Source organism: Grammomys surdaster, unplaced genomic scaffold (genome assembly GCF_004785775.1).
Source record: "Grammomys surdaster isolate TR1022 unplaced genomic scaffold, NIH_TR_1.0 167, whole genome shotgun sequence".
Taxonomy (NCBI): domain Eukaryota; kingdom Metazoa; phylum Chordata; class Mammalia; order Rodentia; family Muridae; genus Grammomys; species Grammomys surdaster.
In genome coordinates, this window is record NW_021604615.1 from 5,291,559 (window position 1) to 5,316,070 (window position 24,512).

The 24,512-nt window shown below is 43.8% G+C and overlaps 1 protein-coding gene across 1 annotated transcript in view; it reads left to right on the top strand.

Moving 5' to 3' along the window:
• Myo16 (myosin XVI) overlaps positions 1-24,512 on the top strand; it is a 356,137-nt gene that overhangs the window by 326,579 nt on the left and 5,046 nt on the right. Inside the window, exon 33 of the mRNA XM_028766338.1 lies at positions 4,376-4,467. Within this exon, the coding sequence (XP_028622171.1) occupies positions 4,376-4,467 (92 nt within the window). The remainder of the gene's footprint in view (positions 1-4,375; positions 4,468-24,512) is intronic.

A 24,512-nucleotide genomic window follows, 5' to 3' on the forward strand; every position in this document is an offset into this window, starting at 1 on the left:
CCAGTTTAAAGCTGGACACTCTGTAGTCTCTTAGTCTCTGCACTGTGACCAGTTGTGGGTTTCTGTGATAGTAACCATCTACTTCAAGAAGAACCTTTACTAATGAAAGACAAGCAATGATATACAGGTATAGCAGTGTGGCCTCAAGAGTTGCTCCAATGTTTTCTTAGCTGAATGATGGCAGTAGGTTCTCCCCTAAGGCCTATAACCTGTCTAGACTACTATATAAAGACATAGTGTCGGAGGCAATAGGGGACTTCAAGGAGACAGTGTATTCTGGACATCGTAAGGCAATTACACACAGCAACTGGGACGACATGCACAGCCAGATACAATCCCAGAATGCACAGCCAGACAACACACCAGCATACAGAGGGGAGTTGGGCACAAGCTCCATCCCAAGCTGAGGATTGGCATTTCATAGCTGCTGGGAAAGGGTTGTTAGTTTTATTTAATGGTATGACTCCTTTTTAATATGGACCATAATGAGAGGAGAGAGAGAGAGAGAGAGAGAGAGAGAGAGAGAGAGAGAGAGAGACAGAGAGACAGAGAGACAGAGAGACAGAAAGACAGAGAGAGACAGAGAGAGGAACACACACACATCACACCTGAAGTCATGAAATGGGCTCCATAGGGGTGAGGCTAGATCTGAGAGGAGTTGGGAGAAGAAAGAAGAATATGATCAAAACATGTTATATAAAATTCTCAAATAATCAATAAGATATTATTTCCTTGATACACACAGACATGCACATGCACACATGCACACACACACATGCATGGACACATGCCTAAACTCCTTTCCATGTCAGGATTCCTAGCCCACTTAGCACCTCTGCCTCCTGTCTTGTAAGATTCTAGCAGAAATGAAATTCCCCCACTGCTTACCACAACCTACAGAGATCTTCTCTGTCCCAGGTGTCTCCTATGGGACTTTGTCTTACCTACCCTTACTCAGAGGAGAGCCCTCTGCTGTCAAGCTCCCCTGTTCATCCACCTCTGTCCTCTCCAGCCCCCACCTCTGCAAATACATCCACTCTGGTCTGCACTGTCTGTCCCTCTCTGTTGAACCCTGCCACATCCAAGGCCCGTCATGTCCCCAGCAGATGGGAATGTTGTTTCACCCAGGACTTTCATAAAATGTTGTCATCTCTTCTTAGAAGTCTTAAGTATCTCCAATGGTCCACAAAACACTGTCACAGGAGAGAGCTCTTAAAGCCCTCTCATACCTGCCTGGCCTCTGCCTTCCAGCATATTCTCCGGTTCTCTGAGATGGACTTGGAATTAGGGGCTGCTCCATGTACAACCTTGGACATCCTGGTCTATCTCGTCTGTGCTCTCAGCTGGGCCTGAAGTTCCTGGTCCATGTCACTGTGAGATCCTTCCTAGTCTCCCTTGTCAGGAGACTTTCTTCATGGAGAATATCTGCTTCCCCTAGAACCCAGCCAGCCATGCCTGCCTTTCATGTTCCATACTTTTCATGTGGCTATCTCAACAATGGTGTGAGATTGCTGCTTATTGTTTGCTTCATAATGAGTCACTAAGTATGCTCACAGCTAAGCCACATTCACAGGCAAAACCCACATTCTCTGCTGGGTGCATGTCCACATTCATTTGGGCAAATCACTCTGACCCATTTTTCACAGAGGTAGCCACCCCTCTGAACCAGCTGTCCTAAGGGACATGTCATCAAATGTCCTACATGTGTCCTTTAACCATCTCTCAGGTGGGGCTCCTTTCTTCTCCCTGCACTGAGGCCTTGTCTGTACTCTCTCCAGCCCTGAGTCTATTCTGTTCTTTTCTAATTAAATGTCAGCCCGTTAAGCTGGACGGTCTTCATCACCAGGGCCCTTTCTTTCTTCTCCACTGTGTTTTTTCTGCACCATGTTCAGAGAATGCTTACAACTGTCTTCATTTTACCCGTGGACTCTCTGGAAAGCCTACTTCCCTGCTGCCTTGGTTCTGGATCTGTGACAGGGGTCTAAGCTGATTTCCCCTTTTGATTCCCAAAGTCAAGCTTATAATTCATAAACTGTTATTTTTGAAAGATGGATTCCCACTTCCTCTGCCTTTTATCTCCTGTCTGAGAGACACTGAGGGCAGTGGCTAGAACACGAAACATCCAAGGATAAACAGGCTCAAGTTCAAACACTTGGTCCCAGCTGGTGGTGTGGTCTGGGGAGGCTGTGGAACTGTTAAGAGTTGGAGCCTCCCTGGAGGAAGTTGATCTCAAGCAGCAGACTCTGGGGCTTCATAGCCCAGCTCACTTCCTTCCTGTTTACTCTGCTTCCTGGCTGAGGACTCAGTGTGAGCAGTGAGCTTCCTCTTCCTGCCCCAACCCCACCCACCATGATGGACTGAACCTTCCTAGAACTCAAACACTTTATCTCTTAAGTTGCTTCCTCTGGTTATTTTATCACAGCAGCAGAAGTAACTAGGATGTCATACAGACTCCACCTTTGTCTTACCTTAGACTTGGCACTTTGCTTCCCTGTCCCCACCCCTGGTCTCTCACGTCCTTTATCCAGGAGTCTTTCTACAGGTAGTGTCTTGTCTTAGACCCACAGGGTCCGGTGCGCCTATCTAAGCCCTTGATTATGCCACACAATCAGTTGATGGCACTACCACCACTACCTGTATCCAATACATTCTCTTCCTGTTCTACTGGGGATCATCACTGTTCATGATTAGGACCCAGTCTTTCCCCCCTGACACCCTCAGTGGTGGGGCACTGTTCACCCACAATCAGCCCTGTCCTGATATGTTTGTAACACTCTTTCTGGAAAGATGGGAATAAATGTCTACTCACCCCAGATAGAAAACTGAAGCAATGACAGACTAAAGTAATACAACCGAAATCCAGCTTTAGAAACCAATGAGTCTATTGGGGTTACTTATGGGACCAGGTATGACTCATAGACATCTAAATCTCTGAAAGCCCACCCTGTCAAAGCTGGAACCCTAGAGAACTCTGCATGAGCTGCAAAGCTTAACAGATTAGAGAATCTCCTCTCCACAGCACTTAGCAATCCTCACTGCTTATATAACCTAGGAGATGGTTGGCCTTGTAGATCTGGTCAGTTTCAGAGACTTCCTAGAACTAGTGAGTTGTTGGCTTCCTGGGTCATAACTAGTCTTTCTTTATAACTTTCTGAGTCTTAAGGAGTTTCCCTCCAGGATGGAACGTTTCATACAGGAGGAAATTGCTATGGAAAGCATAGAAAGGACCTTTATACATGGAGGCCTGTGTGCATTTACCAAGAAGGCAGACTGGCCCGCCTTATGTTGATTGGACACAGACCTCCCTGAGGAACTGGCACACTCCCGTAATTGGAAAAATGCACAGTGATTTCCTAATGATTTTTAATTTAGGAATCATGTATATGTTTAATCAATTAAACTGTGCTGGTTAATTATGTTTCCAGAGGAGATGAGTAATTGCTTCAGTATTTAAAGTTCTCTGGGTTGAATTCATTCCACTGGGCAGTTATTCCTCCTTTTATCTGCTCATGTTTGTTAATGAATTCACTTGGGGCAGTACATGCCACCTCCATCATGGTGGCTCTCCATCATTGTAGGGGAACGGATCTGTCCCCAAGGTGCATTTAATAATGTCTAAAATCATTTTGATTGTCACGAGTCATGGTGAATCCAGTGCGTAAAGACCAGGGATGCTACTGTTTATGGTGCACAGGACAGCCTTAGAGCAGAGAATTATACAGGCCAAAGGCCAAGGGTCAGAGACGGGCCTCTGCTGTTCGGAATAGTGAAGAAAATCATCCAGTGCCTCACAGGATGTCTGTGCCCTTTGCGGGAGGGGTGTGTGCATTTCCTGAAAGGTCACCTTTACTTGGCCCTTGGCTAAGAGCTGGTGGGTTGTAATTGGTCGGTTTTACCTTCCTAGGTGCCCAGCATCAGCCCTGGTTTCCATGGCACCCAGGTGCGCTTCTGTCTCATGTTCCTTCAGTCTCTGCTTTTTGTCCACGCTGCCCCGCAGATGAAATACTAATGTCCATCATCATCTAGTCGGGAAACATTGTCAGTCATCTGCTTCTTTCTCCCTAGAAGTGGTTTGAATGGTTTCTAGATTTTAGGATACGCGCCCCTCCTTCAGTCACTTCTTCTACACTGTCCTGACCTGTTTGCAGTTGTTTGTTTTCTCTCTGGCAGTATCTCTCCTCTTTTGCTGACAGGAACTACAGTAGCTTAAGGTATTCCCATCTAGCAACAAAATTTAATATTTGCTATTGTCTAATGGTTTAGTGCACGGAACATGACAGTGTCTGATTAATATCTAAGTATGAGCGTTTTATTTTTTTTCCCTTTCGTCAAGAAGATGCAAATTCATCACAGATCTCTGTGTTGACCTCTACAGGTTTAGCTGAGAATGACGGGTGCTCAAGGTTGTGTCTGAGCGGCATGGGGACATCATCATTTCAGAGACATCGGGAGAGCCACACCACCCAGGTAAGGACACCTTGTCCTCCTCCACACAGCAATGGGTATAGTTAAACCATGGCAGATGTCACTGAGCCTTGCTGATGGGTCTCCTTCCTGGACTGAGAACTCAGGTTGTTCTCACTGCTATCTGTGGTGCTGTGTCTGAATCTCTCTCTCTGTCTTCTCCATCTCAGCTGGCTGCAATTTTCTGCTTGTTCTGGAAAAAGAAAAATGCTCCCAAACAGCTAAAAGCCAGCTTTTTAAAAGTAGAGTATTATAGACGTCGCTTTGCTGTGGTTCTTTAAAATCACTAGCTGCTGGTGGTGATGGTATGAAACCTTCTGACACTGATGGTGTTTTCTGCATTTGACTTGGGATAAAGCACGAGGCTATAGCGACATGGACTTGGAAGTAACATCTGGATGTCCCAAGGTCCTGCGGCACGCTGCTCGTCCTCAGAACCTCTGAGTTCTGCATAATTAGTGTCACTTAAGATACTGTGTGTAGGGCTTCCAAGATGGCTCAGTTAATTGCGCAAGCATGAGATCTAGGACCCAGGGGAAAAAGATGGATGTTGTAGCATGTGTTTGAACTTCACTGAAGGAGAGACACAGAGAGGCAGATCCCTGGCATTCGCCGGCCAACTTGCTTAGCCTTCTCAGTGAGTTCTAGGCCACTGTGAGACTCGGTCTCAAAAACTGAATTCAGCATCTCCGGAAGAACAACACTGAAGGTTGATCTCTAACCTCTAATACATGCACACAAACATGCACCTGCACCTGCACACACATATGCCTATGTACACCTTTGCACACACATACTCATAAGCACATGAACTCATCCACACACGAACACACACAAATACACACAAGATATCTTTTACTGTGAGAATATGGTTCTCATGTGCATGTCAGAATTGCATATTCATGCTCATCATTTTTTTTAACCTTAGATATTACCCCCAAAATGAAGATTATTCAGGAGAAAATAACACCCTGGTGGTTTTAGAATGCAAAGGAATGCAGGATGAAGCCATCTTGTGTGGCCTTAAGGTTAGCTTTCAGTGGCATATTTGATGCCACGTAGGCACAGCCACGTTATGAGCTGAGGTCTTTCTAAGTAACGCTGATGAGGTAGTGTGAAAAAAAATCAATAATTTTAATCTTAAAAATAAATCTCTACAGTAGGCAATCTGTGGAAATCACTTGTGCTGATCTATAGGCGCCACAATGGAAAGGAAATGCTGATTGGTGGGGATAATAAATTCTCTTAATCCTGCCTGTGTTCCTGAGAGATGCATCTGCTTTGCAAGCATTACAGATGCCCAGCTTGTGGTAATTCCCACGGCACCTCTCCGCCCTGAGCAGGGGCTACCCCATGTCAGAGTTGACTCCTCTGTACTACACAGAGCAAGAACCTGCCTATCCTCTCTCAGCCACTGCGCTGTGCTTCTGGAGCAAGGAGCGGGTTGGAAGCAGGTCTGTGAAGTGCGGGCTCTGGATCTTCCTGTCCATTCATGGGTTTAGCTAAAAGACATAGAACCTTGGGAAAGGTTTGGGGAATTGTCCCCATTTCCTGATTTCAAAGAGGCTTTTTCAAATGTGAATGTGAACCCTTCCCCTGGAAGAAGTCCCCAGTCATCTCACCCTGTCCCCCTACCCCCCAAACATGGGGATCCAGGCTCCTTCGCTGTCACGCTGACTGGAGGCACTCAAATGTAGCAGCAGATTCCTTACTGCTGAGAAGCTGTGAGTTATGGGACACTGTGGTTTAACTGCCACATGTCCCCAGGATTTATCTCCTCTCTGACATTTATAGAGGAAGTACAGACACAGTCAGGCATGTCGCCTTTTAGATTTTTCTGCCAGAACAATTCCACAGGAATTGCATAAAACCAGTGCTGAGCAGCAGTGGGATTAAAGGGAATCACCAAATGAATCCCAGTCTGTCCTTTTTGTAATTAGTGTCACCATTAGTGTCACGGGGGGGGGGGGGGAGGCTTCAAAGACATCCGTTTAATAAAGATGAAATATGGTATAAAGAAGACAGAGAGTTGGTCATTTGGCAAGGGTCAGAAGGCAAGTTCACTGAGTTCATTGGCAAGTTAAAACCACACAGCCTGCTTCTAATAAGTTAAGTGTGGGGCTGCTAAGAGGGAGGCGGGCCTTTGCCTCATTTTCCATGTGCTTGAACTTATGTGGAAGACCACATTGGACATGCGTTGTCTTATTTGTTGGGTGCTGGTCTCAGCTACTTTGATGAATCAAAGGAAGACACTGGCTCCCTCCTTTCCCTGATTCCACAGCAAGACAAGCCCATGGTGGAGCACTGAGATATGGTCAGCCTTAGAGACAAGGCAAGAGACAAAAGGGATAAAAAGCACAGCCCTTTTCAAGGACTTCTGGGAGACAGCAGAGGGACGATAGAAGTCTGCTGCCCACCTGCCCAGCCTTTCCTCAGATTTCCTAACCTTTTGTTTTCCCAAATAGCCATACCCACTGATGAAGTCCAGGGTTCATTCCTCATGCCTGCAAATACATCTGATGGATGCTGAATTCATCGTCACTAGCCACAAAGTCCATTTGTTTCCAAATGTGTCTGTCTTCTCTACACCAGTCATACGAAGTCTCCAAGTTTATTCTGTTTGGTGCCTGGTGTTGAGTCCTGCGCACTGGGGGAAAGCATGAATTTCACAGCTGATTCGCACCTCAGTTCCTGTGTGAGCATATATGTATGTGTGTGTTCATGTGTGCACACCCACATGAATGTGGAGGTCAGAGAATAGCCTTAAAGCTGTTGTTCCTTGGGTGCCATCCACCTTGGTGCTAGGCCAGCCTTTAAGCCTGTCTCTGCCTCCTCAGAGTTCTGATTTCAAGCACTACTGTGCCCAGTGCTTTCTTGTGGTTCTAGGGGATTTGAACTCAGATCCTTGCTTTTCCTTGCCAGAGGAATGCTTCATCCACTGAACAATCTCCCCAGGCATACACCTACTCTTACTATATAAACTTACAACAGTGTCTGTCCAGATCAGAGCCTCCATGAATAGCACTTGTTCTTTTCCTCAAGATAAAGAATACATTATATTTCACTGTAGGCTTTTATTAACTTGCAAAATGCAGTGCCTTTACGTGCCTAAACATCGAATGCTAACTCTCAATTAAAATAGCTGAAGATCACAGAAACTGGAGCTGCAGGCATTTACAGTCCTGTCGAGGCCCTGCGTGCTGATGTGTTCGTTGGTGTGTCAGTGTGTGCTGTCATGAGCTGCAGTAGAATATTTGCATAGTCCTCGGCATGAATAACACACCAGCCATAAATTATACTGGAATTCCACACACTGGTTCTTGGAGAGTCTTGCAGATGCAAAGATAGAAGAAACCGTTTAGGGTAGAGAGGCATTTCGGGCTTACTTGGGAATTAGCATTTACAGGAACAACAGGACAGTTTATCTATGTACATTCTATGAGATTAGAATACTTTTCTTTAACGTCTGTGCTACTTGGCATGATTTGGTCTCTTAGATATTAAGGCTGTGGAGAAAGACTCAGCAGTGTGTTCAGTACTGGTAGCTCCAGCCCAGAATGTTTCCCCCTCCTTTCCTCCCTCCTCCTCTTCCTGATCCTCCTTGCCTTCCTCCATCTCGCTCCTCCCTCTTCTCATTTCTGTTGCCCCTCCTACCCCTAAGGATCCTTCTCCCCACTGCCAGCTCGCCCACTGCTGAACGAGAAGGTTAGAACCTGTCATAAGAAGCCAGCAGAGCACAGACACAGAGCACAGCATGGTGTGTGTGTGGAGAGGATAGGAGCAGCGGGAACTAACTTCCCCAGGAGTCTGCTGTGCCATCTGCTATGGCCACTCCCCCTGCTCAGTGGTAAAGTGTCCACACTGCACACTGCTAGAGGACATGCTTTCTTTTTCCTTCCTGCATGTCTTATTTGCATTCACATGCTCGCTTTGCAGCCTCTTCCATAGCCTTTTGCCACGCCCCTGCCACGCCACGCCCCACACTCCGCCCACCCCCACCCCGAGCCCCTCTGCAATTATACTGCGTGCTTCCTTGTCTTTTTTTTTCATGGTGGACTCTCACACACTTGGCCAAACTTTACAAAACCTTTCCTTTAGTATTTCAAAGAATGTACAAAGTCACTGTGGGCATCGGCCGTATCCAAACCCCCATCATAAGAGATCATTGATGGCTTTTGATAAATGCGCTGCAGGCCAGCTTCCACAACCTCCGTAAATACCTTGTCCACCCCTGACACAGCCGCTGGTGGAATACCAGACTGGGATCAATAGAAAATCGACCCGACCCAAGGAGCAAATTGTTACGTGGTTTGTTTTACTGAACCATCAAAGAAACCTCTTTGTAATGTCATACATCAACAAAATTAAGGATAGCAGGCACTAAATAAATTCAGTGTTTGCTTTCTATATTCATTATATTTGTGGTACAGACTGCTGGAAATTACTCTAGCATGGCATTGAAACAGACTGTCAGGTGAAATAAAGATATGTAGATACGGTTGGTTTAAACATTAGGATGCCTCTAATGTCCATGGCATAAACAAGAAGCTAGATAATTCTTACAAAAGAGCTGCCTACCTGTCTGTCTTCGACATCTCTTCCTCTATCATCTGTGTTTCTTTCTGTATATTTACCGTCAGTCTTCTTATCATCATCATCTGTCTGTCTATCTGTCAGATAAATTCATTTATTTATCTATCTGAGCTTCAAACAGAGGGATACATGGAGCAGGAAAGGCCTTCCCACACTCCAGCTCTCAGGGAATCGGTATTCCACACTCACATCGCGTGTGAGAAATGAAGGCAGTAAATTACTTTGATGGTAAGAGTAAAATGTCAGGGCTTTCCACAGGGGGCAAGCCATGCCCTGCTTAGATAAGGAGACATTCGAGAAAACAAAAAGTCCATCCTATGTCCTGTGATGCTCTCCCTGTGTGACCTGAATGTGATAATATGAATAGTATTTTATATTTGAGATTACCAGTGAGATGACTTCAGGTGTAAAAATGTTAGAAGGATGAGAAATCCCATGTGAGAAGGAAAATAGACCTGTCTATACCTGGCCTATATATACATATAGCCACATCAGTCAATCCAGACAGCCATGTGTCTATACAAGGTCTCTATATACATTTGTCTATACAGCCTCACACTGGCCATCCTTTCCTTGATGACAATAAGCGGGTAGCCACACACTTGGCTAAGGGGCACTGAGAACACGTGTGTGTTAGTATGTCAATCCTAGCGAACATGATTACAGAAGTTTATTAAAATATTTAACTCAAAGGAGAGAAAACACAGCTAAGTAAGACTTCCAGAACCGTTAGCATGCAGGCACAGAATAATATTTTTTAAACTATCTAAGGATGCTGGGTGTGACTTGGTGATCCAGCGTAATACCTGGTGTTAGAAGGCTCATAAGGGGCTTGTTATTCCTAGAGTGAACTGATAGGAATCGTCTGTCTCTAGAGTCAATATTTTGTGGGACGGTTGATTGAATCCAAAAGACCCATTATCTAGTTGGAATTTGAAAAAAATCAATGTCTGTGTGTGTGGCGTGTGTGTGATATATGTGTGTATATGTGAGTGTATGTGTGTATGTGGTGTGTGTGTGTGTGTTGTGTATCAGGGTATCAGGGTATGGGTGTGCATATGTGTGCATGCAGGTGTACCTATCTAGATGTGTGTATTGAGAGGCCAAAGATTACTTTGGTGTCTTCCCATATAAATCTGCACATTTTTGTTTGTTTATTTGTTTGTTTGTTTGTTTGTTTTAGTAAGGGTCTCTCTCTGAACCTAGAGCTGTTTCGGCTAGACTGAATGGCCAGCATGTCCCCAGAACCCGCTTGTCTTTATCTGTCAGTTGTGAAGTTACAGATATACCTAGCCATGCCTGTTTCTTACCCAACTGTTGGGGATGTGAACTCAGACACAGCAAGCTCTTTACCTACTGACTATATCCTCAGCCCCATATTTATGATTCCTTACAACAAATTTTATTTTGTTAATGTTTTATGTGCACTGGTGTTTTGCCCGCATGTGTGAGAACGTCTGCACTGCAGTTAAACAGCTATGAGCTACCATGTGGGTTCTAGGAATTGAACCTGCCCGCTCTGGAAGAGCAGCCAATGTCCTTAACCACTGAGCCATCTCTCCGGCCACACAGTTATGATTGTTTTTAATTTTTTTCATTATGGAATATTATGAACTTGTTTTGTTTAAAGCACTGTTGTTGGTTAAAATATGCTGCTTTGGTAAATCTTGCTGTATTAGCATTCGAGCTATGTTTTTAGAGAAATAATCAATAGGGAGTTCTTGATCCTGTGCCTCCTGCCAGACCAGAAATGACTCATCACTCTGAAGTCAGCAGAGCCTCATCTGCAGTTGCACTTCACCAAATAAATCCATAAATCATACGGTCCCCATAAAATAGCAGCTGACACCAAGCATGCTTTCAGTGTAAATAAATACATCACTCCTACAGATATTCTGCAACTGTTTTTGTCTGGTTTGATTGACTGATGGATTGATTGATATGGCTGCAATATTTTGTCTCATTTTGATATGTCACTGTCTTTTTGATATATCAGCTTGAGTGTCAGCTGTAGGTTCAGGGAGGAAACATTAGAGTTGAGATGTTTGCTCTGATCCTTGGAACTAATGAAGATAATCACACCATTGTGCTTATCAGCCCAACGTGGCTCTCCCCAGCAACCTCAGAGGACATAAACTGAAGGGGACAGGAAGGGCCCAGGGACACAATTCTGCCCCTGCTCTAAGGTTAGTCTCACTACCTGGTCACCAGGGATCTCACCACGAAAGAATTCCACTGGTCCTCACCTCTGTCCTCTAGATGTGCACAGCTGCTGTTATTGTCTGAGTATGTTATACTCTCAGTTCACCAAAGATGCAGGGAGATGGTGGCATTCAGTGGCCAGAAATTACCACATTTTAGCTGTGAGCTGGTCTGTTCAACTTCTGCTTTTTCTCAAATCCAGTAAATCTAAGTAAATACAGTCACAGAATTCCTGAGATCATGTCCAGAATTTGACAATTTGGTATGGAAAACTACAAAAAGAACAGCTCATGTCTTTGCTTTTACCAACCATGCTGAGATTCACACCTGGGATATGCCTTTCATTCTTTATTGGGGAGAGTCAGCTTGCTGGAGCTCCCAGGAAATGGAGGGCTGAGTTTCTGAACATGGTGCCCCCAACTGTAGTCACCTCTAAAAGTGTTTTCCACTGGCAAATGCTTAGTTTGATGATTTTATTCTTGCCAACGATAAGTGGGAATCGAGTCAAGATGCCACCTCTTTGGTGTTTTCCTGGTTGTTGTTGTTTTCCTGGAGGTTGTTGTTGTTGTTGTTGTTGTTTTCCTGGTTATTGTTTTCCTAGTTGTTGTTGAGGTTATTTTCCTGATTGTTATTTGGTTGTTGTTGTTTTCCTGGTTGTTGTTGTTGTTGGTGGTTTTTTCCTGGTTGTTGTTGTTTCCATGGACACTCACAGCTGTACATCCAGATCTGTTCTTTTCCTGTTTCCTGACAGATCTGTGTCTTTCTTCAACATACACATTTTAGAAATTCTTTACATATTCTGGATAATGCTGCTTTTCGGTTTCATGTGTGGATAACATTTTGCTTGCTCTGTATTCCTAGTCAGCTGATCATTAATGGGTTTCCTATTTGCTATGCACTGGTTATCTGTTGATATCAGTTGGCTAGCTACTGTTCTCATTAAAAACAAAAACCAGCTTTTGATATTCCTAATAAAACAGTGTCCTCAGTTTTCCTCTGAGCTGCCTGCTTCATCTTGTGACTTTCCATAGGCTCTGCTTACATGTTTTTTCAATTAAAAATATTCTCTAATTCCCCTTGAGACTTTCTCTCTGGCCAATGTACATTTTCCAAATGTTCAGAGATTTTCTGTTGCCTGTAACTGATTTCTGGTTGGTCTGCTTGGGCCTGAAGATGTACCTTGTATTTTCTTCATCCCCTTAAATGCTTGAGCTTTTTCCTCCCTCCCAGGGTATGGCCTTGTATTGGTGACACTTATGGGTGTTCTGGAAGAGGGAGTATGTTCTACTGTGACTCAACAGAACCTCCTGGAAATACCAGTCAGATCCAGCCATCAACAAGACTCAGCTCTGTCTTCTTGCTCATTTTCTGTCTGCTATTGAACAAAAAGCACCCAGCCCCAGCTCCAATTGCAGCAAGTCTACCCTGCCTTTGTTTACCCCGTTTTGCCTCTCCTACTGTCAGGTCTGGTTTGGGCCATGTGGGGTCAGCATGGTGACTCTTTCCTTTTCTCTCAGGATCCTTCCTTCTTGTGAGGTCCACTCGTCTGGAGCTGGCCAGACACTTCATCACTCTTTCCATCCTTGGAAAGATCTGAAAGCCTGGAAGGTGGAGCTTTTCATCCTGTGAACTTTCTAAACAACTTCAACAGGTTCCTAGTCTACACAACTCACACCCTCCAAGTACAATTAAGGGTGTGCTAGAGGATTCTTAGGCTTGTGAAAATACCGTTCCAACTTCTGCAACTCTCTCTCTCCTGTAAAACATCCATCCCATGACTCAGACTTTATCTGCTTCTCTGTCTAACACAGATGTGTTGCCCGTGGCATTGTTAGGGGTCTTATTCATTCATCTACAATCGGACAATCTTCCGACAGGCCATCCACACTTTCTGTGGTCACTGATATGCCCAGCCTCAGGAGAATCCATTTTGTTGTGTGTTTTATTTTACCTCATTTTGCTGGTTCCCTATGGTGGCTTCTTTTAGGTTATTTGAAATGTCCTTTAATGCATATATTTTTATTTATAATATATAATACATAAATAATAGTTTCCTCTTCAACTGACTAGGAATAGAGAATAAGCAAACTGTTGTCCACACATGAAATTGAAAAGTAGCATTATCCAGAATTCTAAAGAATTTCTAAAATTTGTATGATAAAGAAAGACACAGACCTGTCAGGAAACAGGAAAATGTAATATATATATATTATATATATATTCTCAAGGTTGTAAATATTTTTATATATAATATATAAATTATATATCATATACAATATATAATATAATATATATTATTTGTTATATATATATATATATATATATATATATATATATATGTATCCTGGCATCTTAACTGCATATCCTTGTAAGTACTCTTGTAGTTGCCTGGTTGACTGTAATACATATATACAAAGTTTTCGTCTATTAGGACCAATCATACTACCCCTTCTACACTCCTCAACTGACCTTTACTTCATAGTTGGTCCATGTCCTTCTGCCTGCATGGAAACTTCCTAGGCAATATTGCTTTCAAAAGACATTGTCTCAGTTTGCTTTCTGTCGTGATAATGCATCACCACCAAAAACGACTCGGCAAGGAAAGGGTTTATTTGTCCTATGCATCCCGATAGAAACTGAAACTGAGCAGACCGCGGAGAAACAGGGGGTGCCGCTGACTCGCTGGCTCCTTGTGGCTCGCTCTACCTGTTTTCTTAGACAATCCAGGACCACCAGCCCAGCTGTGGCCCCTCTCATATCAATCATGAATCAAGAAAAGGACCCACATACTTGCCTACAGGAAGTCTGCAGGATGTAGTTTCTTAGCTGAGGTTCCCTCTTTGAGGATGACTGTAGTTCTTACCGAGTTGACAAAAACAAATCAAAGCAAATCAGATATAAGAAACCCACCGGCGCTAGAGTGGGCGAGCTAGCGTCTTGGCAGCCGCCATGCTTACTGCCTCCAAGCCACCCTGTATTACTGACACTGTGGCCCCTTTTCCTGTCGGCTTGAAGCTCGTTCTGGAGAGTTCTCTGAGATCAGCTCCAAGATTCTCAATGTTTTAGTTCTCCACTGTTCTCTCCCCCTCTGTAATTTATGTGCTTGTTCACTCTCCTGACTGCTGGTTTTGCATTTCCTTCTAGGTGTGTTGCAATCCTGGAGAGGGTGTCCATAGCTGGTTTCCCCTCTCCTGACTCTCTTTAGGCATCTCCCCGTGGAAGTTTGTTAATAGCCTGAGGGTGATTAGCCCTTACCCTCAGAGTCTCCATTTTTGTTGTTCTACTCAAGAAAAATCTTTTTAATATAAAAATATTGAAAATAATTCCTCTTGCTTTCTGCAAAGAAGATGCTCTCTTTTGCTCTTTATGTGTAGGAACCTAGACTCTCAGACCGTGAGTCTAGAGTCGTGCCGGCAGTGATATTTTTCATTTCTCTGATCAGAAAACAGTTGTTCCCTGTGTTTTCAGCATAAGGCGATGCTGAAAGGCCTTATGGCCACTGGCTTCGGAGGCCAGAACATTGCCAGAAAATGTCCTCCATGCTTGCCGTGACCTTCCAGAATCTTTCTCGATACTGTCATCCTTTACATGGGCTCTTTGAGTGACCTTCCAAGGACACAGGACAGCTGCCCCTGCAATGTTCTACTTATGCTGTTAGGCAGATCTCTTTTATGCAACCTGCTTCTTTATTGTAAGTGTGCATGTGGGTGTCTGTGTGTATGTTATATATATATGTGCATGTGTGTATTGGGAGGGTGTTTTTTGAGGGTTACCTCATGTGTGTGTGCGTGTGTCTGTGTGTGTGTGCATGTGCGCGTATATATGTGCAGCCTGATAGAGTTGCACTTCTAGAGACTGCACCAAGTGCATTTTTAATTACTTTGTATTGAAAGCACACAGCAGCACTCAATAAATCGCCAACTCAATTTAATTGTCAACCAGTGGCAGTCCTAGAAGAATTAAGGCGAATAAATTGATATAATATTCCATAGCTTTATTGAATAGTTTTTATTAAAGCCCATGTTAAAAATACAGCAATAAATTTAGTAGATAGGACGCTAACACTCTGTTACTAGCTCTGAAAGGGGCGGAGTCTGAGAGTCTCATGGCATGAAGGACTCCAGAAGATTCCTTCTCAGGCCCACAAGGAGCAATATGCAGTATCTTACTGCTGATCATAATCACATAGTGATATAACACATTTATCCATAACATGATGAAGTGTAAGGCATGTGATTGTGTATATATGTGAGTGTGTACATACTACTATGTATATGTATGTGTGAGTGTGTTCATACTATCTATTGTGTATTTCGTACAATTGTTCATTCAGAAATTCATTCGTTCATTCACCCATTCACCAGCAAGTGTCCACAGAGGCTCCACTGTACTGGACACTGGCCTGGTTACTAAATACCTCAGTCTTCACAATGAATCCTCTTCCTCCCCACAAGTCCAGCTATAGCAGGAAAACAAACATTAGGCAGCATTTAGGTAAAACAGATAATCCACCAAAAGCAGTATGAAGAGGAAAGTTGAGCTATGCTGGGTCAGCAAGGGGCCAGGCCCATTGTGGAGGGGTACAGCTGAGCTGAGTGGAGGCTGAGCCAGGGGACCCAGGATGTGACAGTAAGCACAAACCAGCCAAGAGGCCAAGGATTTTGATTTCTGCTGCTGAAGGAAAGAATACCCAGAAAAGGGAGAGCCAGCACTGCAGGGACCTGGCAGCTGGAGAGAAGTAATTTCCTGCTATTTTCTTACAATAAAGTTGGAATTCCCACAGTTATAATGCAGGTCTAGACTAAGAAAGAGACTAACTGTAAAAATGTCTACAATGACTGTATTGTGGGTTGACTTTCTTCAAAACCATTATTCAAGGGGCTGGGAAGATGGCTCTAGTAACATACTTGATACGCAAGTTTCCTTGGGAACTTGACTTTCCCAAGCAACGATGTTAGCTCCCTAAAACAAGATGGCAAACTGAAAAGAATTTTCCCACTTTCTAACACTTCTTCGGTAGGAGTGCTCTGCTTACTCATGATTCTCCAGTCAGAGACCTCAAACAGAATCTGTGTTTGGGGAGTAAGAGCAACTGTGTAAGGAAGGTGCTTCCCTGACTGTAATGGGCTCCATGGCCCAAGAAGCTGCTAGCCCATCCCCTTTGTCAATCATGGATGACAGTTGTATTCTTCTTGGGTTATGTTGTTGAATATCCATTTTCATAAAATGCTTTTCCCTCATTCTTAATTATATGTATCCCTTTAGCACATAACTTTCTCTTCTTTCTGGAAAGTAAATATTTGAGGCAATAATAAATAGCTGGTCAGGCTATGCGGCAAAAACGTCACATGATGCTGCCAGTGAATGCAGCAGGTAGGGAAGTAGCTTTGGGCTCCTGTTGTCTCTGGTCTGCTGAGGACAGTGGGTGGAGCCTGTTGGTCTGTTGAAGAGAGTGGGTGGGGCCTGCTGGTCTGCTGAGGACAGTGGGTGGAGCCTGTTGGTCTGCAGGGGACAGTGGGTGGGACCCTGTTGGTCTGCTGAGGACAGTGGGTGGGGCCCTGTTGGTCCTGGCTGCCCTCACTTGCCTGGGCCTCACCTCCCTACACCCTCATTCCTAGTTCTGTTTTTGTTTTCCAAAGCTGACTCTGATTTCCACAGTGCAGAAGGCTTTCCCATGGGCTGTTGTTTCCTGTTCGAGTTCACGCTCAAGGTGTGCACGGCACACGTGTGCCATTGCTTACACCCTTCCACCCAAATGGCCTTCCCACCCTTCCAAGCTAGCTTAAATCCTACAGCCCAGTTTGATGTTGCCTTAAGAACACAAGTCTCCTCCATGTTCCAACAGTAATGACATGAACAAATTATTGGTCACTTTTTTTTAAGATTTATTTTATTTTTAATTGTGTGTGTGTGTGTGTGTGTGTTTCTGTGTGTGAAGGGAGGTATGTGAGTATTGGTGCCTTTGAACACAGAGGCTTTGGATCTTCTGGAGCTGAAGTTGTAGGTGGTTGGGAACCACCTGGTTCAGTGGCTAGGGACTGACCTGGGTCCTCTGTAGGGGCTGTGTGCACTCCTAACTGCTCAGAATCTCTCTATCCGTGATACATTATTGTTGGATGTTGAACTGCCTGAGATCTCTCCATGCGCTTCCTCCACACACCTACCTCAGACTTGAGGAATTCACATGAATTTGTGCTGTTTTTGCTTGAGGCTCCTGAAGGAAAGACAGGTCATGTAGGGTGCTTCTAATTAAGTCCTACAGAATAAGCCACAGTTCCTTCCATTTCCCCAAGGGCTTAAACATGCTCGCTAACTGACGAAAGGGAAACCTCTCAGAAGGTCACGTGACTAGAGTGGACCGACTCATCCCCGTGCGTCTGAATATACATTCTCACTTTACGCAGACAGCCCAGTGACTTCAGCGTCTAAAGATTAATTTCTGTGTCTCAGAAAGGTGCTAGTAATATTTAACCTGCTTCTTTCTCGAGCTTGTGAGTGGTTACTGGAATAATAATATGGACCTAAAGCATGGAGACCGTTGCAGGGAATACAAGGCCTCAGAGGTGCTTTGTGTCCATGTGCCTGAACTGAAATATACAGTCTGTGGGAAAAGATGATGACAAGACAGCAGTCAGGACATCCAAAGCTTGCAGTGCTTCGATGACTCTGGCCATGCCAGCTCAGTGTTTTAGGCATGGGAGGAAGGCAGCACTGCTGACGATTGTGAACAAGCCACCAACATAACTTAGGCTTTGAGGGAAGGTGTGGATTAACTGCTTTCAGTCAGGCCTCTTTTGACTTGTAAGAACTCTGGATCATTCCAAGAATATATGTGAAAGGGGGTTTTAACATATCTTTAGTTCCCTGGGTCTGAGTCATTTAACAATCACGCCTTTACTATAAATAGTCACCAAGACTGTGTCATCAAACTTAAATGTTTGCTTTGTCACTTTCTCTTCTTTTGGGTATGTGGTGTGTGTGTGTGTGTGTGTGTGTGTGTGTGTGTGTGTGTGAATCCTTGTGCTCATGTGCAGGTAAACATGGATATGTGGGTTTGTGTGCATGTGTCTGTCCTGTGTGATGACTCGTGAAGGTTCACAGTGACAGGGCTGTCATTGATTGTTTGCCACCTTATGTATTGAGCCAGAGTCTCTGAGTTGAACCTAGAGCTCACCAGCCTAGCTAGCCGGCTTTCCTCAGGGATACCTTGTATCTGCCTTCTGACAGCTGAGTATACAGGGCACCCCCTACACCTGCCTAGCTTTTGGGTTGGGACAAGCAGTGTTGCTGCTGAAGTCTCTCCCAGTTCTGGGTTTCATCACTATTAATGGACATAAAGAAATGTACAGGCTTTTCTTCTTTTTTTTTTCTTTTTTGACTCATAACTTGATAGCAGGAAATCCAAATAAATGTCTATCGAAATCACAACAGGTAATTTTTTTTTCTGTAATGGTAATTGTTATTAGTAAGAATAGTTCTTGATTTTTTTTCAGAAATCACATCATCCGGATGTGGAAGGACAAACCTACCCCTAACTAAGGTCTAGACAGAGCCATGCTTGTCTGTAAATGTTTACTGTGCCCTTTGGGGAACTTCTTACCCTGTGTTTAAACCTGAGGTTCCAAGGACCAAAATCCCATGAGTAAATGCCACTGGACTGATACACAAGCAACCTTTCCTGGATTAGGAGGGGCCAACATTGTTCAGTCCGAACCACAGATGCAATTTCCACTTTTAGATACATTTGGTGCTATGTTTGTTTCTTTTTATTTTGCTTTGTTTCTTTTTTAATGAAATAGAGACATACTTACCCACGTAACTACAGACTATCCAATGGGAGGTGGTAGCTCACACGTGTAAGCTCAGCTACTTGAGAGGCTGGGGCAAGAAGACTGTGTGGAGACCAGCCTCAACATAACCTTTCCTAGCCAGCCTGATGGGCAAGAGTGAAACTCTGCCTCAAACAACAGCACGCATAAACACAAAGTACAGCCTCTATTCCGAGCCTTGCCTGCTTTAAGCCACATCTTTAAGACTCACAAAAGTGTTCCTCGATTATATAGTCTGATTTTTCAAATATCATTTTCTGATTTTCTTTCTTCTCGTGTCTTGTTAGCAGTGAGTGGAAATGAGATTTGCATCTGAAACACTGATATTCAGTGTTGGGACAGCTAGGACACTGCCTTCTTTTAATTTCCATAAATGTCAGCACATGCCTCTTTTCACCTTTGGGTAGGTAATCGATAGAAAAATCAATTCTGAGATAAATGAACAGTGATATGACTTCATGTCTGAATTATTTACAAAGATGATTTTAATCCTCGAAATGAAAGACTTGAGATTAGATCTCGGGAGTCAGTTGCTAGTAATTAGTGTTGTCCAAAGGATTGCAGGTCCATGAGAGAGAAGTCGGAGACTAGAGCAATCTAATCAGCTCACCTCTGGAACCCTGTTAATAGCACAGCAGGAAGCTGGTGAAAATGAACAAACACTTGCAGCTGGGCTAAGCCTACAGACCTTATGTATCTCTCTCTAAGCTAGGAGTATCTCTGTCTAGGAGTTGTTTTTCTAACCTCTGATGTCTCAGAACAGGGGCTGGAGAGGTGGGTCAGTGATTAAGTGTATTTGTTGCTCTTGCAGAGGACCTGATTTCAATTCTCAGAACTCACAGGTTGGCTCACAGCCATTTGTGTCTCCAGTTACAGGGGATCTGACAACTTCTTCTGGCCTCCTTGGGCTCCTGCATGAACACAGTGCACATAAACTTACACAAACACACACATAAAATTAAATATACATTTAAAACAAAATAGCATGCATGAACCGAATCTACATGTCACTGTACCAAGTTCTGTCTTCATTTTTAATTGGTATTTCCTAGCTGTAGGGCAACATAAGAGACTCTAGGATCTGAGCAGAGGAAATAGAAATTATATAACTGTCTCAATTATGAACATGAAGTCATCCAGACTCTCTGAGACCACAGGGACACTGTGGCTTTTATCCCCAGCTGTGTGTTCCAGACTGTACCATTCTTTTCTAAGGATCATTGGTTCAGTCGAGGGATCTTCCCATTACTGACCTTGTGAGGAAGGGATTTTGTTTAAGGAAATGTAGTCTCCAAGCTGGGAAGTATCTTGCACTTTGACTGTCTATATATGAGCAGGCATCAGAGGCTTGTGAAAACAATGTCTGAGTGCACACAGCTTCATGTACCCTTTATAGAAACTCTCCAGGCTAGCAGAGCACAGTATTAAGTGTTGCTATAGGTGAACCTGGGCGGAGTCAGGTGATATACTATCACAGGAGGATGCTGGGAACAAGTGCTGACTCCTGGTGGCTCTGGTCATGCTGCCTCAGCCGCTGGTTGTGAAATGGGCCTTTTGGATCTGATTTCCCTAGTTCCCTATGCACTGTGGCATGTAACCCTCTCACAACTAAACAGGAAGAGCTGTCAAAGTCTTCAGATCACTGGAATGTTAAATCTGAAGAAAAAAAATCACAGGATAGTTTTCAAGTATCCTATTCCATCTCCCACCAAACAATTTGGTTTGTGAAGTTGTTCAGGCTGAGAACCTTGGTTTGGACCTGTCTTAGAAAGACACCATTTCCCCTGCATCCCATCCCCAGATAACACTTCTAGTCATACTATAAGCTTATTTAATCCATTGGGCTTAAATCTCTTTATTCTTTGCCAGCAGGAGGTCTCCTGGGGGCAATCTCCCTCTCCCTGGACAACCCCACCCACTGGTTATTCAAGCCCATCTGGGCATGACGGAATGCATTACAAGCCAGGGCTGCAGGGCCACCCACATCCCTGGGATTCCCAGCCGCACATTTTTAGTAAGTTCCCAGGGCTTCCCATGTGTGAAAGGGGCTTATCTGAGTTATCTGGGCTGTGAGAGGCACCACAGCATAAGATGTGTCCAATGTGAGCCTGGCATTGCTTGGAGCTGTGGACCTCTAACGTCTTCCACAGAGAAGATGGCAAGGGACAAAGACAGAATTTCTGGTCATTGACTTTCAAATTGGGCCCATTTGTGAATTCTGTTCTGCTAATGTTCTTCCCTTCTCCTGAGCATACCCCAGCATTCACACATTGATAGCACCAATGCTCTATGCCCACACACTGAATACCAAAGGGCAGCATTGTCTGGTCAGGCAGCGACAGACGGACACTGGACAGATCAGTACTTCTCCAACCTGCATGAGAGAGATGGCTCATGCTAAGTGAAAAACATACTCTCCTCAGCCCTTAACCTCTGACGGTTATTTTTATAGACTTCATAGAGTATTTTTATAGAAATGTTAACTACAAGTAGGCACACAGTGCTAGGTGAGCTCTCTTTATTATCCTTTTGGCTCATATTGCAGCTGTGACCTAAAACAAAAAAAATTACAAATTGAGTAAAATAAAAACCTACAGGAAAATTAAGATCCACAACACTCAGGCAAAGACTGCTTCTGGCCCTGTGACTGCCGAAACCAGGTCTGTGTAGTTGGCAGAAACATGCACAGTTTTTATCAGCTTGACCTTTCGAGTCATGGCTGCCCATGACCTCCACAGTTGCTTCCTGTGAGTGCTGCAGGTAGCAGCCTGTGAGCTGAGTCATCTCCATCTCCGCACTGTCACTAGGTTTGCTCGGAGGAGAAACAAAGTGTACGGGTTCCTTCCATCTGTCTACCCCACAGCGTCAGACAGACAACTTGTGTCGATTTTTCTCTTTCTTTTGTTTTTCCTTTGTTCCTTTGTTTATGTTTTTTGAGACAGGGTTTCCTCTGCATATATCCCTGCCTGTCCTGCAACTAGCTCTGTAGTCTGTATACCAGACTGGCCTCAAACTCAGATCTGCCTGCCTCTTGTTTCCCAAGTGCTGGGATTAAAGGTGTATGCCACCACCAATAAACCAGAAAGATGACAAAATCACACGGGAATGTCTTCAAACGATGCAAATTTTCCCTAACATGATGGTTTTTTTAAAAAAAAAAGAAAATCACAAGCTTACAGATGTAAAACATTTTAGCATGAGGTCTTCTAAGCCTTCACACTATTTCAGAACTACTATGTTTAAGAGTTGTTCAAGGGGACTGGAAAGAAAACTCAGTTCAACTTTCAAGAGCCTTTGCTGCTCTTAGAGAGGACCCAGGTTCAGTTCCCAGCATCCACCTGATAACTCACAATTGCCTGTAACTCTAGTTCCATGGGATTCTGACCAGGCAGGCACCAGATACACAGGTGGTACACAGACATAAATAAATACAAAACATACATATAAAAACTGAAGTGTTTTTGTTTAAAAGTTGCTTAAATTGCTCATAACAACGTGCTTCTCTGGTTACAGTATTTTATTTGACACCTGAAATTAAAACACAAATACTACTCTCAGCCTCTCTCCTCCGTCTGCACTGCTCTCCTTGGTTTTAAATCACATCTGAGACTGTCATAAACAACTACACCTAAATCACTCACATTGTGACTCCGGGTTGGCTCAGCACCTGGAGAATTTCTCTCCATAACAAAGTGGGGGACTCAGGGCCATTCCCCAGGGCCATTCACTGAGAGAAGCCCTTTCTTCAGATGTTATCTGATTTGGGCACCATGATCCTTCAGCAATTCTAGGGGACACCATCAAGTCAGTGTGAAGCTCCATAGGTACTCCTTGTTCATGCCTGTTCTCACATGTCAGTCACCCACCCCTTGACTGGTTCTTACTGGTTGAATGATTGTGAGCTAGTCTATGACTAAGCTCTAGGGCCACACTGAGCATCTAGCCCAGCCCTGCTCCCCAGAAGGCAAACCTTCAGGCCAAGCTACCACTCCTCACCAATTCCAGATCCACCATGTTTTCAAGATCTCTGTAAAGAGTGAAGTCCAGGATCATGGTTACAGTCTGTGTTATTTCTCTTTTCCTGATGCTCAGCTGGCCATCCTCTTTAAAAATACAGATCTTCTGCAAACCTTCTACCAAGGCAATCTTACCAAGGCAACCTTACCAACACAAATGGTTAAAAAAGGACAGGGAAGCAGATCTCTCTTGCCTCTCTTGTCTACACTGTGGGTATCACAGAAAGGTGTCCATGGCATCTTCTTAAATCAGGCCATGTGTTGTGTTCTAGAGCCAAGGACTGATCCATGAACTCCAAAGGTTTAATTGGTGTGCCTTCTGTGACTTGGTATAACAGTTGCCTCCTATCTATAACTGCTAATGACTGTTCTGAGCAACCTTGCACAGAGGAAGATGAAGGAGGGTGACTTCTATCTTATACATGGGTGAATTCCACCTGGTGTGAGGCCAGCTAACCCTGAGCTGAGATGTGGTAGTTCCCCTGACCTCCTGTGATTTTCTTTCTCTAAGATGAAGTGACTCCCTTTCAGAAGCAAAGTGATCATTTTGTTACCAAAATAAGTTTCTCCTCTTAATGATAACATTGGGTTTATTTGGGAAATATCAAATGACAATCAAGTAATTGATGTATATGTTATTGTTACCAATACATCATAAGACCCCTAAGGAGGACAGACACTGCTGCAGGTGTTTCTATGACGCCATGTGGTATTTGAAATGCTTCTTGTTTACACTGTACTGGACCACACTGGAGTAACATAATGACACTGGCTTGTTATTCAGAGATACCAAAGCCCTTTTTATCACCTCTGAGACCATGACACTTGAGTTTTGAAATCTAATAAATTGAATAGATCTAAATGAAGCAAATTAAATGTTCTTAGCCCCATAGTGCTTTCCTTTTGGGACAAGCCTGTGAAAATCATGATCTTAAAATCCCTCTGCATCAAAGATGTAGAATGTCTAACCTCCATTTAGGCATACATACCTACGCACATGCTTATTTTTTAATAAAGGACAATAATGCTGGTACTCTGGTGTCCCTTTTGTGCAAGTCCGCCAGTTCTCCTTTTATGCCTAATAAATTTCCCTTAATCAGGACTAATCTCTAAAATAGAATCTGAGGAATGTCCTGTGGTATTCTCCAAAGAAAGGGTTTATTCTGAGCTCAAGCTGATTATCGAAATCAACAGTTAGAGTCTCACTGATTGGGGAACCACTGAAAGCCCTTTGCTGGCTGATTCTACTCCCCTGGTCTCCCTTCAGCGTTTCAAGCCTTTGACACCCTCATTAAGAGGGCTTGCTAATGGTTTGTGTGCATAAGCTTCCCATTTTATAATGTACTTGGGAATTTGAGTATTTCTAGTAAATACAGCAAAGCTCTCAAAAGAGAAAAAAGATTTTTTT